The sequence below is a fragment of the Chiloscyllium punctatum genome, chromosome 10, assembly GCF_047496795.1.
Source record: "Chiloscyllium punctatum isolate Juve2018m chromosome 10, sChiPun1.3, whole genome shotgun sequence".
Taxonomy (NCBI): domain Eukaryota; kingdom Metazoa; phylum Chordata; class Chondrichthyes; order Orectolobiformes; family Hemiscylliidae; genus Chiloscyllium; species Chiloscyllium punctatum.
This window is the reverse complement of record NC_092748.1, coordinates 84189594-84207382: the sequence shown is the minus strand read 5'-3', so window position 1 is coordinate 84207382 and position 17789 is coordinate 84189594. Positions and strand designations below refer to the sequence as shown.

The 17789-nt window shown below is 44.4% G+C and overlaps 1 protein-coding gene across 3 annotated transcripts in view; it reads right to left on the bottom strand.

Annotated features, from left to right (window-relative positions):
- The window catches only part of thsd7ba (thrombospondin, type I, domain containing 7Ba), a 908760-nt gene that overhangs the window by 559231 nt on the left and 331740 nt on the right, over positions 1–17789 (bottom strand). For all 3 annotated transcript variants that reach the window (XM_072579697.1, XM_072579699.1, XM_072579698.1), the window contains exon 4: positions 4995–5796. In XM_072579697.1, the coding sequence (XP_072435798.1) occupies positions 4995–5796 (802 nt within the window). The remainder of the gene's footprint in view (positions 1–4994; positions 5797–17789) is intronic.

Here is a 17789-nt window from a genome sequence, read left to right as displayed (position 1 = left end):
CTTGCAGCGTCCGTGACAGGGTTGTACGGAGTTGTCCTGAGAGCCGGGCAGTTTGCTATGAACAATGATCTGTTTGAGGTTTGGCGGTTGTTTAAAGGCAAGTAGTGGAGGTGTAGGGAAGGTCTTGGTGAGGTGCTCATCCTCATTGATTATATGTTGCAGGTCATGAAGAACATGGCGTAATTTTTCAGCTCCTGGGAAGTACTGAACAACGAAGGGTACCCTGTCAGTCGCAGCACGTGTCTGTCTCCTGAGGAGGTCATTACGGTTCCTTGCTGTGGCACGTCGGAACTGGCGGTCAATGAGTTGAGCATCGTACTCCATTCTTGTGAGGGCAGCTTTGAGTATTTCCAGGTGTCCATCACATTCCCTCCTCATCTGAGCAGATCCGGTGAATGCATAGGGCTTGTCCATAGGGAATGGCTGTTTTAATATGTTTTGGGTGGAAGCTGGAGAAGTGTACATTGTGAGGTTGTCTGTGGGTTTGCGGTAGAGTGTGGTGCTGAGGTGTCCATCCTTAATGGAGACGCATGTGTCCAAGAATGAGACAGATAGTCAAGAGTAATCCATGGTAAGTTTGATGGTGGGATGAAACTTGTTGATGTCACTGTGTAGTTTTATCAGTGACTCCTCGCCATGGGTCTAGAGGAAGAAAATGTCGTCAATGTACCCACAGACAACCTCACAATGCTACACTTCTCCAGCTGCTCAGATGAGGAGGGACGTGATGGACACCTGGAAGTACTCAAAGATGCCCTCACAAGAACGGAGTACGATGCTCAACTCATCGACCGCCAGTTCCGACATGCCACAGCAAGGAACCGTAATGACCTCCTCAGGAGACAGACACGTGCTGCAACTGACAGGGTACCCTTCGTTGTTCAGTACTTCCCAGGAGCTGAAAAATTATGCCATTTCTTCATGACCTGCAACACATTATCAATGAGGATGAGCACCTCACCAAGACCTTCCCCACACCTCCACTAGTTGCCTTTAAACAACCGCCAAACCTCAAACAGATCATTGTTTGTAGCAAACTGCCCGGCTCTCAGGACAACTCCATACAACCCTGTCACGGTGGATGCTGCAAGACGTGTCAGATTGTGGACATAGATACCACTATTACGTGTGGGAACACATCCCACTTTGTACATGGCAGGTACTCATGTGAGTCAGCCAACATTGTCTATCTTATACATTGCAAGGATGCCCGGAGGCATGGTACATTGGGAAACTGAGCAAAGGCTACGACAATGGATGAATGGGCACCGCACACCAATCAACAGACAGGAGGCTTCCCTCCCAGTTGGGGAACACTTCAGTGGTCCAGGACATTCGGCCTCGGACCTTCGGGCAACCATCCTCCAAGGTGGACTTCGGGGCAGGCAGCAGAGAAAAGTGGCCGAGCAGAGGCTGATAGCTCAGTTCGGTACCCATAGGGAGGGCCTCAACCGGGACCTTGGGTTCATGTCACATTACAGGTGACCACCATTGCACTATGCACACACACAGATATTCCTACACACACACACACTCTCACATACCCACGGACACAGGTACACACAGACACGCACACAGACACCCGCACACACCCTTATAGACACATACACTCTCACACTCACACATGCACCCCCTCACAGACTTAAGACACTCTGCACTCACTACACACACACTTTCTCACGCTCACAATGCCCACCCCAGACAGACAGACACACACAGACAGACAAAGACCCATCTGCACACATATATTTCGTTGGGTGAATTTGTACTTGTAGAGTTACATTGTACTTTGCTCAAAAACTGCTTGCAGTCATGTAGAACTCTGAGCTCAAAAACTGCATGAATTTATGTAAAACTCTGTTATCTCACTTTTTAGATTAGAATCAATCTAAACATCATGGCATAGACAGAGAACACAGGGGTAAAAACAATAACTGCAGATGCTGGAAACCAAATACTGGATTAGTGGTGCTAGAAGAGCACAGCAGTTCAGGCAGCATCCAACGAGCAGCAAAATCGACGTTTCGGGCAAAAGCCCTTCATCAGGAATAAAGGCAGTGAGTCTGAAGCGTGGAGAGATAAGCTAGAGGAGGGTAGGGGTGGGGAGAGAGTAGCATAGAGTACAATGGGTGAGTGGGGGAGGAGATGAAGGTGATAGGTCAGGGAGGAGAGGGTGGAGCCTCCTTGTCCTATCACCTTCATCTCCTCCCCCACTCACCCATTGTACTCTATGCTACTCTCTCCCCACCCCCACCCTCCTCTAGCTTATCTCTCCACGCTTCAGGCTCACTGCCTTTATTCCTGATGAAGGGCTTTTGCCCGAAACGTCGATTTTGCTGCTCGTTGGATGCTGCCTGAACTGCTGTGCTCTTCCCGCACCACTAATCCAGAGAACACAGGGGGCCAACACCTTCAACATATTGTCTAGCTATCACCATTGTTAACAGCCATCCCGAGAATGCAACTTTAAAAATAAGGTTCTGTGATTTACACATGAAAGAAGTGAAACTATCACTGTATTCCAACAGATGAAAGGCTTAACAGACAATTAATTTTTCAATGTATAATTTCAGTTACATCACACTGTAAATTTTTGCTCTAAATTCTGTGTTACGATCGAGCCCTGATGGAGGAGCAACGCTCCGAAAGCTAGTGTACTTCTAATTAAACCTGTTGGACTATAACCTGGTGTTGTGTGACTTTTAACTTTGTACACCCCAGTCCAACACCGGCATCTCCAAATCATAATCTATTTGGACTTTCACAATGTACAATTGTGTAAAAAATATTGCAATTAGCGTCATAGAGTTATAGAGTCATAGAGATGTACAGCATGAAAACAGACTCTTCGGTCCAACTAGTTCATGTCGACCAGCTGTCCTCAACTAATGTAACTAATCCTAAACTAGTCCCATTTGCCAGCACTTTGCCCATGTCCTTCTAAACCCTTCCAAGTCAAATACCCACCCAGATGCCTTTATTGTTATTGAAATTAAGAACTGTCATTCAAAAGATATCAGCTTTCTTTAGCTTATGATTCAATAGTGTGTTATTCATTTATGATGTCTACCCCAATTTAACACTGTACATACTTTTTGAGTATGTTGTCAGTTGACAAAGAACCATTTAAACTATAATTGATTTGAAGATGTCCTAAAGAGGTATACCTTTAATTGAATTATTTACCAATAATTAGACCTCATAGTTCCAAGGAGACTTAGCATTATTCTTTTGATGCTCTTGGGCTTATAAAGCAGTGCATGCTGTGACTTAGTGGGAACAAAGACAGGGTTATCCAGTATATTTATTCTCGCATCAAGTTTATTTTGGATACTAGAGTGAAGTTGTTAATTTTATCACAAAAAATGTGACTGAAATAATTAGTTACAAAATAATTTGGAGCGGCATGGTGACTCAGTGGTTTGCACTGCTGAGGTGCACTGCTGTCTCACAGTGCGAGGGACTTAGGTTTGATTCCAGCCTCGGGCAACTGGCTGTGTGGAGTTTGCACATTCTTCCCATGTCTATGTTTCCTCCGGGTGCTCCAGTCTCCTCCCACAATCCAAAGATGTGCAGGTAGGTGAATTGGCAATGCTAAATTGTCCAATGTGCTCAGGGATGTGTAGGTTAGGTACATTAGTCAGGGGTAAGTATAGGGTAGGCGATTGGGTCTGGGTGGATACCTCTTTGGAGGGTTGGTGTGGACTTGTTGGGTTGAAGGGCCTGTTTCCAAACTGTAGGGATTCTATCCTATTAATTTAATTGTGTCAAGTTTTCTGAGAAACTGAACTAACTTGAATTATTGGAAAAGTGGCTACGACTGTTATTTAAAGAAGCTTCACAATGCTATATGAGGACTACAAAAGTACTATTGTGGGATGAATTTTGTTGATAATGGCCTCATTGCCAATGTTGAAAGCAATTCCTATGTAGGTGGTGGAGCCCACTTTGGCATATTGCTGGCAGCATCAATTAAGAGGAATCCGCTGGTACCATTGTTCCATTAAAGAGAGCAGTCAACCAATAAGAAGTTCTGAAGAAAGGTCTGGACCCAAAATATTAAGTCTGCTTTCTCTCTTCAGATGTTGCCAGACCTGCTAAGTTTTTCCAGCAATTCCTGTTTTTGTTTGATTTCCAGCATCCACAGTATTTTATATTTTTTTCAATTAGGCGGTCACCTCTTGTAGTCAACAATGCTGAGGTTGCAACTCCAGGGAAAAGATACCTCAATAAAAGGGCAACATCAAAGTCTGGGGTATACAAGGGCCCACCAACTGGGGGCATGAGAATTGAATACCAGAAGCATTTTCATGTGAGGGCAGCCACAGCATCTGGGGATATCTCAACATGAGTCATGGAGTCCCCATAAAATAGGATCACGCCCTCACGCTCTACACCTTCTACAACCCAACCAAGTTTCACATGCATGTCTTTGTAGTATGGCTCCCATTCTCTCCACCCCCAAATGAGGCATGCAAAATGCCAATGGAAGGAGAACGTGTCCTTCATTGTTCACTAAAGTGGATCAATTGGTATCTAGGCTGGCATCTGAGTTGCCAACTTCCCCTCTGTTGACAAATATTATGGTATGGCAGTGATGAGGCATCAGACTCCCCTTCTGAAATCTTCATCTGCCATTTTGTCAGCCCTCCCGCCTTGTAACCCATTTCTACAAGGGGCTGAAAAGGGCACCAGGTTATCCAAATGAAAATCCAGACCATCTATAAAATACAAGAGGCTTGCGTTGTTCTCTCTAGATTGTATTCCATACTTTTGTTTCATTTTTCAAATAGTGACATTCTCCCTCTTCATTGTTTGGAATGCTGTTATGGAAGTGCAATAAACTGCAGTTAGTGATTCGATCTTTATTCAGCTAGAAAGGTGCAAGAGTAAAGATATTTAGCGTCATACTTCAAAACTTGCTGCATTTGTTTATTCCACAGGACGCTGACTAATCTTTGTTAACAGGCAAAAACCTGGAACAATAATGTTACCTTAGCATGGCGTTCCTTCCATCGCTTCTCATACAATGCACATGTCTTGTTTGATATCCTATCTCTACATTCCATGCCTTGGAATGCTGGTGGATTGGATGCTTCACATGATTCTTTCCTGACGATTGCAAACTAAAGTTCAGTACTGTGTTGCCATTTTGCCAGATTTGTCTTTGGTGTGGCAGTCTGCAGTCACTCCAGGGACCTACTTTTAGACTGTACTGAAACTCATCCTCTCCAACCAAACAGGAAATCTGTATGTCACAGCTTCTAGTTTCCGTTAGAGACGGGCAGGTATTACCACCATACAAGGGTGGTGATAATACAGAACGAACACGATGTTGTAATCCTTTCCCACAACCTTTGCTGCAGGCTGACCAAATAGAGAACTCCGACACAACACAGTCTTGTGGGCAGGGAATGAGGCAGGCTTGGTCCGAGGCAGGCTTAGGTGTAAAGAATTCACAAATCTCGTCTAACACCACCGATCGGTTGGATTTTCGTACGCAGTGTACTTTCCTATGCTGCAGTCCCTGCTGGGCAGTGACACAATTGGAGGTCCTTGGTTCAACTTTATTTGAAGCAATATGAAGTGTACAATCTCCCCATTTTGAGGATTCCCACTCAAAAAGTTCCTGATGCCAGTCACACACCTTGAAACAGTCTCTCTGAATTTCTGGTCTCTCTTCATACTTACAGTGGGAATGGTGTGTTGTCCAGCCTTCAATGTGGACACACCACACTGTTCTACTTTGTACTCCATTTGGACCACAATCTTCACCAATACATCGACCCCACTGGCCTAAAAGCAGAAAACAAATTGAGTAATTCAACATCTAAAATGGAAAAGCACATTAAGTATTGGCTTGAAACAAATGTGGAGTCATGGACACTTTTAAAAACTGTGATAACTTACAACAGACATAATTTCTTTGAGTATAATCTGCATTTAGGTGTCCAAAGATTATAGGTTAATAGCAACCAAAAACAAAAATTAATAACTGAACACTGCTGAAATTTATTTTAAAAAGTTAGCCATTAAAAGTGCTGGGAAAACAAGCACATGCGATAGATGTGTTACATTACTTTGTACATTGAAATATGGAAAAAGGACACCTATAAACCATTTCCATTTGTCCTCGCCTTGATCCCAGGAACACACAGTCCTCAGATGTAAAGAAGATGAAGAAGTGAAGATTGTGTTGTTGCATTTCTGTATCTTTTCCATCACCAGTGAGACACAGATGGAAAGACCACTTACACAATTTGAAAAGCCCTCACAGGATAACTAAGATATCCCATAATAAGAAAACAAACAGAAAATACTGGAAAATAAATCCAACAGGTCAAAAGGCCTTTCATAGGCAGGAATCAGGTTAAACTTTCAAGTTGATGGTCTGTCATTAAACGTGGACTAAGTTAGTGTCATAACAGATTATAACTAAGCAAAAACAGAGAAGAGTATTGCATTTAATTCTAGCTGCCACATTACAGGAAGAATGTGGAGGCCTTGAACAGGATGCAGAAGAAGTTTACCAGATGCTGCCCAGATTATAAGGTATGAGCTATAAGGAGAGGCTAGAGAAACTGGCGTTGTTCTCTCTAGAGTGGCGGAGGCTGAGGAGAGACTTGATAGAAGTCTATAAAATTATAAGATGCATAGATGAGGTTCACAGACAGAATCTTCTTCCCAGAATTGAACTGTCTAATACTAGAGGCCATGCATTTAAAGTGAGAGGGGGAACGTTCAAAGGAGATGTGAGGGGCAAGTTTGTTTTATACAGCAAGTGGTAGGTGCCAGGAACTCAGTGATGATGGAAGCAGGTACAATAGGGATATTTAAGGGACTTTTAGAGAAATACATAAATAAACAAGGCATGGAGGGATAAGGACCAAGGACAGGCAGAAGGGATTGGTGACATGTGTGGCATAACACTGTGGCCCAAAGGGCTGGTTCCTATGCTGTACAGTTCTATGTTCTATGAGTAGGGCCAATTAGTGACTAAAAATAAGTTTTACACCCAGAAATAAGGGGCATAGCGGAGGTGTTAAATGAATATTTTTTTTAGATATCTTTACATGGAAGGAGGAAACTCAGTCACTAGAAGTTTTCAAAGTTAATAAGGAAGAAGCCTGAGACAGATTATTGGTACTGAAAAGTGACAAGGCACTGGGACCGAATGAGATACATCCAAGGATTTTGAAGAATGTGGGGGTAGACATCGCAGGGGTCTGGGTGTAATTTTTCATTCTCCCTTAGATTCTAGGGTGGTGCCAGAAGATTGGAGAATTGCAACAAATTGTGTTGCTAAAGAAGCATTGCAAAAAATAAGCCAAACATTACAAACTTGCCAGATTAACTTCAGTGGTGGGAATCAATCATAGCATCCCTAGAGTATGGAAGCAGGCCATTCAGTCCACACCGACTGTTCAAGGAGCATCCAACCCAAACCCTCCCTCAAGACCCTGTCCCTGTATTTCCCATGGCTAATCCACCTAGCCTGCTCAGGCCTGGATATTATGGCCAATTTATCTTGGCCAATCCACCTACTGCTGGAGTGTGGGAACATACCAAGGCACACCCATGCAGACTAGGGGACAATATGCAAACTCCACACCGACTCCATACCCAAGGGTGGAATTGAATCGACGTCCCTGGTGTTGTGAGACAGCAGTGCTAACCACTGAGCCACCTAAGCTTTTAGAAACAAATATTTAGCATAGAATTAGAATTTATATGGAAAAAGATGGGTTGATTATAAAGAGTCAGCATAGAATTCTAAAGGGAAAATAGGTTTTAAATAACTTTGCTGGAGTTTTTGAAGTGGTAACAGTAAAGCTCAATGAGTGCAACATTGTTGATGTGGTATCCTTTGATGCAAAGCCAATCAATAACTTGGTGAGGAAAATAGTAGATCCCTGTGTAAAAGAGGTTGCAGCAACGTGACTACAAAATTGGCTGAATGATAAGAAATAAATGAATATTTTTCAGGCTAAAGGAAGGTTTGCAGTGGAATTCTCTAGCGGTCAGTATTGGAACTTGCTTTTCCTGACATATATTAATGAATCAAATCTTGGTGTGCAGGTGATAGTTTCAAAAGGTTATAGATAACACAAAAGTTGGAAGCATTGCAAATTGTGAGGTTGACGGTGTGGAAATCCAAAAGGACATTGACTAGTTGGTGGAATGAGCGGGTAGGTGACAGATGAGGTTCAATATAGAGAAGAATGAGGTGATGCACTTTGCTAGAAAGCACTTTGAAAGCAGTTAAAAATAAGGGGTACAAATCCAAAGGAGGTACAGGAGCAAAACAAAACCTTGATTGCATATGTGCTCAGATTATTGAAGGTGGTAGGGCAGATGAAGAGAGCAGTTAATAAAGCATATAATATCCTTGGCTTTATTAATGGGGATGTAGAGTACAAGAGTAAAGAGGTGATGTTGAATTTATTTAAAACACTTGTTAGACTTCAGATTAATTACTGTATGCAGTTGTGGGTCCCATATTATAGGAAAGATGTGAATCTTTTGGAGACAGTATAGAAGCGATTCACAAGAATAGTTCCAGGATTGAGAAACTTCAGTAATAAGTTGGAACTGCTGTCCATGGACAGCAGAAGGCTGAGATGAGACTCAATAGAGGTTTTCAAAATCATGACTGGGCTGGATAGAGTAGTTAAGGAGAAGCTGCTCCCAGGCCTGCAAAAAAAAGAATGAGTGGGCATAGATTTAAACTGATGGGCAAATGGAGTAAGTGTGATGCAAGAGAAAAACATTTTCACACAGCAAATAATTAGGGTATGGAATGCACTGGAAATGTGGGGGCAGGTTCAAGTGAGGCATTTGGGGGAGCACTGGATTACTATTTGGATAGAAATTGTGTGCACCGGAATGGGAAAAAGCAGAAGATTGGCACGAAATAATGATGCTTTTTTAACAAATTGGTGCAAGCATGATGGACAAAATGGCTTCCTTCTGAACCATAACAATGCTGTAATTGTGTGTGATCATAAATGCATGTACTATAGTAGAGTGATTAAACTACTGTTGGACCAAATCTCACTATATGTATTGAACATGAGTTAAGAAAATGTGATAACTTGTCGGCATGGGACCTGCCAGTAGGATTAGGGTTAGGTGATTAGAGATGAAAATCTAATCAATGTCAAGAGGGAACCCCCAACTGAGGCTGGACTCAATATAATGCCTCCAAGACACAGTGAGCTCTTTATGATATTCAAAGCCATCTATCACATCACTTCATTGTTAGGAGTGCACAGTAAGTATTGTTTTGCCAATGTTGGCCACATCCTGAGAAGGAGCATTGTAGATGGTTACACTTGTTCTATAATTAGGGAAATTCTTTTCCCAAAATTTCTCAGGATTCCTAAAACATGTTTAGTTCAAAGTAACCAAGAAATTGTGGTAAGCCTCAAGGCATAACTCGTGTGTCACTTGTTTTTGACTCTATTATTTGAAGGCAATTTTAAAAAAAAGTAAAAGGATTTACATTTCCAAGTAGCTTGTTGTATGCAATGATCAATTATTCTTTTCTTCAAATATTTTTGAAATCCCACTCTGTCCAGATAAAAAATAAAAATCAATTTTTAATTATAAAGACATTACATACGCAACAGGTACTGGTAAAAATCTGCAGAAGAATCATTTTAGAGACAGGGAAATAATTCAGGCTGATGAATGTCATGTCTCACAAATTATGATCACCACCTTTGGATTTACAAATGTCTTAAATTTCAAATTTAATTCACTTGAAGTTCTTGTTATGTGTGTTAAAAATTAGCAATCTGCAGATGGATAATTATTGTATGGTTCTGATTTGGAATCAGTAATTTGCTGATTTTTAAGTGGTTCAAATCACCCCACCAACACCCCCACCCGCTCTGCCCCCAATCCCTGGATTTAGCTGCTGGACTTATTTAGGAAATGGGAAACGAAGAAAGCAGTAGACAGCTGTTTCAGGGCAAAAGAATCTCTGTTTATTTACTATACAAAAGGTCAATGCAATGGAGAAGGAAATTGACAAAATCAACCATACAGAGGACAGTAACTAAATACAGTATTAAATTAAACATAGATTAAACACTGAAAACTTAAACAACAATTTTAATCACAGAAACTTGAAGCAGACTTCCTAACACTGGGGCTCCATGCACTGTCACCACCCCCCTCCCCCTGCTGCTAGCAAGGTTGAAACTTTGGGGTCTCGGGAGTTTCAGCTCACCATTGAGGGAAACATAGTTTAAAGTACAGCTAGTCATTGAGGTTCTTGTCATCAGTTCTCCTGGTTCAGAATGGGCTCATATCTAGAAGCTCTTCTGCGGATAGCACTTGATTGGCATGCCCCATTTCTGATGTCATTTGTTGTGATGATGCCCTTGGTTGAGCTTACCGAATCAGCTTCTCTGGTCAGCCTCAGTGGTTCTTTGTTCAGAAGCTTCTTGTTGGGGCTGCAAGCTTGTTGTCAACAAAGCTCTCCCCCAGATGAGATCAAGGATGGCAATTATAGAAGGAAAGCCAGTGTTTCCAAATAAACCTGTTGGATTCATGTGACTCTGCCAAAGTTGTCAATCTCATATTTTACTCATGTGACTCTGCGAATGTTGTCTGTCTCAAACGCTGCAGGCAAGGATGCCCTGAGACATGGTACATTGGCGAGACCAAGCAGAGGCTACAGTAATGGATGAATGGACACCGCACAACAATCACCAGGCAGGAGTGTTCCCACCCAGTCAGGGAACACTTCAGTAGTCCGGGGCAGTTGGCCTTGGACCTTCAGGTGACCACCCTCCAAGGCCAACTTTGGGACAGGCAACAAAGCAAAGTGGCTGAGCAGAGGCTGATAGCCAAGTTTGGTACCCATGGGGATGGCCTCAACTGAAATCTTGGATTCATGTCACACTGCAGGTGACCCCACTAAACAATACACTCTCTATGTCTCTCTCTCCCTCTTTCACACACACACTCACACTCACATCCTCTCACAGACGTATGCCCCATTACACCCAACACAGACACACCCCACTCCCCCCCACACACATACATGCATACACTCACTCGATCTCCCCTCTACACACACATATAAGTTTGTGGGGTGAATTTGTACTTGCAGAATTACATTTTATTTTGCTCAAAAATTGCATAAATCCATAAAAGATTCTGTAACTCCCACTTTAGAAATAAAATCAGTCTGACCTAACATTAGGACACAGACAGACTTTAACTTTACACCTCCAATGCATTATCTGAGCTGAGATGACACCTATTGTTAAATGCAATCTTGAAAATGGAACTTCAGATCCACCCATGTCAAGCCAGTGTTCTTCTCTGACCACTGCCTCCTGCTGGCCGACTGTCACCCACAGGACGAGCAGTGGGCTGGTAAGGGAACGTGGAAACTGAACACAAAGCTGTTGACCCTGGGAAACATTGAGGAGCTCAAGAGGGACTACGCAGGTTGGAGAACCGTGAAGCCCCTCTTTGAGTCCCCAGCGGACTGGTGGGAAACAGTAAAAGGGAATATCAAAAAGTTCTTCATCCTCAAAGGTGTTCAGGAGACGAGAGAGATATGGGAAAAACTGTCCCAGCTCCAGGAAAGTATGCAGAACCTGCTCCTGCTGCAGACGATGGGTGTCGATGTCACGGAGGACCTCAAGGAGGTGAAGGGCCAGCAAGCCTCGCTCTTTGCCTCGGAGGCCTCCAAGACAATCTTCCGGTCCAGGGTCCGCTCGGTGGAGCGGGACGAGACGTGTTCACATTTCTTCTTCCAGAAGGTGCACAAAGAGAGCTCCGTGCTCAGCAGCCTGAAGGAAGAAGATGGCTCGATAACGTCATCTCAGGCTGGCATCATGAGGATCAGCAAATCCTACTATGCCAGTCTGTATGACGCGAAGCCGACCGACAGTGCAGCCTCCCAGTTGTTCCTGTCCTCTGTCACGGAGGTCTTAGACGACAGAGCGTGGGAGAGGCTGGACCAGCCGCTATCTCTGGACGAGCTAACCAAGGCTCTCAAGTCCTTCGAAAAGAATAAAACTCCTGGAAGCGACGGCTTACCGGTCGAGCTCTATTCTGCTCTATGGGACTTGATTGGCCAGGACCTGCTGGAGGTATATGTCAGTATGCTTCGGGCAGGTGGCATGAGTGAATTCATGAGGAAAGGCATCATCACCCTCAGCTACAAGCGGAAAGGGGAGAGGGAGGAACTCAAAAGTTGGAGACCAATCTCACTGTTGAATGCGGGTTACAAAATTCTGTCAAAGGTAATCGCCAACCAGGTCAAGTCTGCTCTGGTGTCGGTGATACACCCTGACCAAACCTGTGCTGTAGTGGGCAGGAAGATCGCTGAGAGTCTGGCACTCCTCAGGGATACGATCGCCAACGTGCAGGACAGAGGTTTGGACACCTGCCTGATCAGCCTGGACCAGGAGAAAGCCTTTGATAGGATATCACACAGGTATATGAGAGATGTTCTCTCCAAAATGGGCTTGGGGAGGGAATCTGCAATTGGATCAGACTGCTCAACACCATCATTGTCAGTGCAGTCTCAATCAATGGGTGGGAATCAGATAGCTTCCCAGTCAGATCTGGTGTCAGGCAGGGCTGCCCTCTCTCTTCTGCCTTGTTTGTGTGCTGCATAGAGCCTTTTGCCGAGTCCATCAGGAAGGATGTGAGCCTGAGAGGGGTGACTATTCCTGGCAGCAGGGGCCTGCAGGTCAAGGCCTCCCTGTACATGGATGACGTCACAGCTTTCTGCTCGGATCCACTGTCCGTGCGCAGACTCATGTGCATATGTGACCACTTCAAACAGGCCTCTGCGGCCAAGGTAATCTGAGGCAAGAGCGAGGCCATGCTCTTCGGGAACTGGGCCGACCAATCCTCAATCCCCTTCACCGTCAGGACCTGAAGGTGCTGGGTATTTGGTTTGGGGGGGAGCTGGGGCATGCGCCAAGTCTTGGGAGGAGCGTATCAGCAAAGTGAGGTAGAAACTGGGCAGATGAAAGCTACGGTCGCTCTCCATCCAGGGAAAAAAACCTGGTCATCAGGTGTGAGGCACTGTCATTGCTGTTATACGTGGCACGGATCTGGCCTATTCCCAGAACCTGTGCCGCTGCAGTCACCCGGGCCATCTTCCAATTTATATGGAGGTCAAAGATGGACCAGGTCCGAAGGGACTCGCTGTACAAAGATCTGGGCAACGGAGGAAAAAAATACACCCAATACCACCCTCACCCTGATGGCCACCTTTGTGTATGGCTGCATCAAGCTGTGCGTGGATCCCCAGTACGCAAATACCAAGTGTCACTACGTACTGAAGTTCTACCTGTCCCCGGGGTTGTGAAGGATGGGCCTGGCCTCACTGCCGCGGAACGCTCCGAGTAGTTGGACCGTTCTGTATCACCTGTCCTTCATGGAGAAGTTTATGAAGAAAAACACCTTTGACCACAAGTCCATCAGGAAGTGGTCAGCACGTAGTGTCCTTGAGACCCTTTGGGAAATGGAGAGGGTGGGTCCTATCGAGCGGTTCCCTGAGCAGATTGTCAAAGCCATTTGGCAGAATGCCTCATCACCAGAACTGTCCAGCAAGCACCAAGACATGGCTTGGCTGGTGGTAAGAAGGGCTCTGCCTGTGAGATCCTTTATGCACGCCCGGACTCTCAGCCATACCGCACGCTGCCCTCGAAGTGGCTGCGGGGGGGAACGAGACTGTCACACACCTCCTTCTGGAATGTGCCTATGCAGAAGAAGTCTGGAGAGGAATGCAGTGGTGTTTGTCGAGGTTCGTCCCGAGCAGTGCCGTGACGCGGGACTCTGTGCTCTACGGCCTGTTCCCCGGGACGCACACCGAGACGAACATCAACTGTGCCTGGAGGATCAACCACCTGGTGAAGGACGCTCTCTGGGTGGTCCGAAACCGGTTGATCTTCTCGCTGAAGGAGTTGACCCCGACTGAGTGTTGCAGACTGGCACACTCCAAGGTCCAGGACTACATGTTGAGGGACGCGCTGAAGCTTGGGGCAGCTGCCGCCAAGGCGCGGTGGGGAAAGACCACCGTGTAACGTCTGCCTGCCTAAAGAAGAACAGGGGGCCCACACAGTCATTTGGGCTCTGCTGACACCTCAGCTAAAAATGTAATCGTACAGACCTGTAAATAGGAATGATTACTCTGTTTCGGTATGCAAAGAAGTGGAATGTTTACATACGTATGGCATATCCAACTGTACAGACCATCAAATTATTTTATGAATAAAGTATATTTTTGAAATTAAAAAAATGGAACTTTAAAAAAGTTTGGGGATTTACATATGAAGGAACCAAAACTAACAGGATGAAAGACTTAAGCTAAATTTGTTTAGTATTACATTCCTTGACACTGTAATCCTGTTGTTGTAAGTCTGTGTTTTATGATTCTGCTCCACTGTAAGACTCTGTTAACTCACTTTTTAGATTAGAATCAGTCTAAACATTATGGTACAGACAGGGAACACAGGGGGCTAACATCTTCAACATATCTGGCTGACATCAATTGTTACATTTTACCTGTGAATGTAACTTTTTTATATAAAAAGGGCTTGGGATTTACATATGAAAGAAGTGAAACTATCATGGTCGTTTTAACAAGGTAAAAACAATGACTGCAGATGCTGGAAACCAGATTCTGGATTAGTGGTGCCGGAAGAGCACAGCAGTTCAGGCAGCATCCAAGGAGCTTCGAAATCAATGTTTTAGGCAAAAGCCCTTCATCAGGAATAAAGGCAGTGAGCCTGAAGCGTGGAGAGATAAGCTAGAGGAGGGTGGGGGTGAGGAGAAAGTAGCATAGAGTACAATGGGTGAGTGGGGGAGGGGATGAAGGTGATAGGTCAGGGAGGAGAGGGTGGAGTGGATAGATGGAAAAGGAGATGGCCAGGAAGGGCAAGTCCGGACAAGTCATGGGGACAGTGCTGAGCTGGAAGTTTAGAACTAGGGTGAGGTGGGGGAAGGGGAAATGAGGAAACTGTTGAAGTCCACGTTGATGCCCTGGGATTGAAGGGTTCCGAGGCGGAAGATGAGGCGCTCTTCCTCCTGGCGTCTGGTGGTGAGGGAGCAGCGGTGAAGGAGGCCCAGGGACCTCCATGTCCTCGGCAGAGTGGGAGGCGGAGTTGAAATGTTGGGCCACAAGGTGGTGTGGTTGATTGGTGCGGGAGTCCCGGAGATGTTCCCTAAAGCGCTCTGCTAGGAGGCGCCCAGTCTCCCCAATGTAGAGGAGACCGCATCGGGAGCAACGGATACAATAAGTAAACCTTTGATGGATGTGGAAGGCTCCTTTAGGGCCTTGGATAGAGGTGAGGGAGGAGGTTTGGGCGCAGTTCCTGTGGTGGCAGGGGAAAGTGCCAGGATGGGAGGGAGGGTTGTAGGGGGGTGTGGACCTGACCAGGTAGTCACAGAGGGAATGGTCTTTGCGGAAGGCGGAAAGGGGTGGGGAGGGAAATATATCCCTGGTGGTGGGGTCTGTTTGGAGGTGGCGGAAATGTCGGCGGATGATTTGGTTTATGCGAAGGTTGGTAGGGCACCAGGGGCGTTCTGTCCTTGTTACGGTTGGAGGGGTGGGGTCTGAGGGTGGAGGTGAAGGATGTAGACGAGATGCGTTGGAGGGCATCTTTAACCACGTGGGTAGGGAAACTGCGGTCTCTAAAGAATGAGGCCATCTGGTGTGTTCTGTGGTGGAACTGGTCCTCCTGAGTGGAGGCGGAGGAATTGGGAATACGGGATGGCATTTTTGCAGGAGGTAGGGTGGGAAGAGGTGTAATCTAGGTAGCTGTGGGAGTCGGTGGGTTTGTAAAAAATGTCAGTGTCAAGTCGGTCATCATTAATGGAGATGGAGAGGTCCAGGAAGGGGAGAGAGGTGTCAGAGATGGTCCAGGTAAATTTAAGGTCAGGGTGGAATGTGTTGGTGAAGTTGATGAATTCAGATGAAAGACTCAACAAACAATTAAGGTATTTTTCAATGTATAATTTCAGTTACATCACACTGTAAACTTTTGCTATAAATTCTGTGTCTTACAATTGTATCCTCCACAACCACCTGATGAAGGAGCGATGCTCCGAAAGCTAGTGCTTCCAATTAAACCTGTTGGACTATAACCTGGTGTTATGTGATTTTTAATGTTGTACTTCCCAGTCCAACACCGACATCTCCAAAACATGACTGTTGGACTATAACCTGGTGTTGTGTATCTTTAATTTCATCCACCCCAGTCCAACACCAGTACCTCCATGTCACAGCAGTTATAGAGACTGAGTACCCCATTATCTCCCGTCAAACCTGTGTCATCCATTATGTTTCTGGTCTTTCCTTTTGAAGTCAATTGGATTCTCAATAGTTAAGAATATGGTGTAAATGGATTTAAATTGAAATGAAATGTTCAGTATTTCTGTGAATGGATTTTAACTGAAGTTAAATGTCCAATATCTGTGTAGGCTCCATACTGCCTGAAATGTAAAAGTTAGTTTTGGGTAAGTGTGTTAGATTTGGTTGTTTGTTCTCTTACCCGAGTGGAGGTGTAAATTGGAATTCCAGGCTGCACAATGTTTCCAAGCAGCCATCTCTGTGTTATGTGATTTTTAACTTAAAGTCCTGTTGGACTATAACCTGTTTAATTGGAAGCACTGGCTTTTGGAGCGCTGTTCCTTCATGAGGAGGTTGACAACCACCTGATGAAGGAGCAGCGCTCCGAACTCTAATGCTTCCAATTAAACCTGTTGGGCTCTCACCTGGTGTTGTGTGATCTTTATCTTTATGAACCCCAGTCCAACACCAGCATCTCCAAATCATCTGTATTCGTGTAATTTTCCCAGAGTTTAGCCCAGCTCTCGCTTTACTTTTAAAAGTTTTGACAAGTCCAGGGTCTCATCCAGTATTTTAGATCACGGGGATCTTTGCTCAATCCCACATAGTGCATAGTGCTGGGACATAGAAGTGGTGGCATTCTGAACATGATGACCGTTCACCTTGAAGATATACAACAAAGAAAACTTAGAATTTCATTAGAATGTGGAATTTTATTAATTAATTGATAATGTTTGGAAACAACTGTTTCAAAACATCATTTTTTTAAGGGATTAATCAGAATTTTATTAATTAGAAAAAATACTCAACAATGTAACCCAGCAATGCATAAGCAAAGGAAATTAAAATACAAAATTCTTCAGCCATACACACAAAAAAACAGGCATAGGAACCAATGCAGTAAAGTTAGGAGAGCTCATTCAGAAACACTATAGAGTAGACTGTCTTTCTAAAAGAAGTCAAACTGTGAAAGGTGCTATTGACTTTTCAGTTAAAAAGGGATGTAATGTGCTACACCACCAGAATTGTCAAAATCTGTGGTAAAGCAGTTACATTGAAGAGTGCCTTGATGACAATAATTGTACCTAGTAAACTTGGATGTGAAAGCAGCTGTTAGATCGGATTCCTGATACACCCTGCATGAATAAAGAACACAGTAGCTATATAGAACCACACTAATGCAGAAAGTGGTGCATGTTCTTGTAGTTGTGCAGCGTATATTCTCTTATCAACAATTTAATGTACGATTTGCTTTTTTATTTTAAGTATCATTTCCCGGTTAATACTAGCTTAATATATTTTGATTCATGTTCTTGGTTATTTTGCTTAATTGTTTCCCCATGGGAAATTTATTTTAAATGATTAGTTCATGCATGAGAAGACAGTTGACGGAGCCAGCTTTTATTGCTCATCCCGACATGCCCTTGAGAATGTGGAGGTGAACCACCTTCTT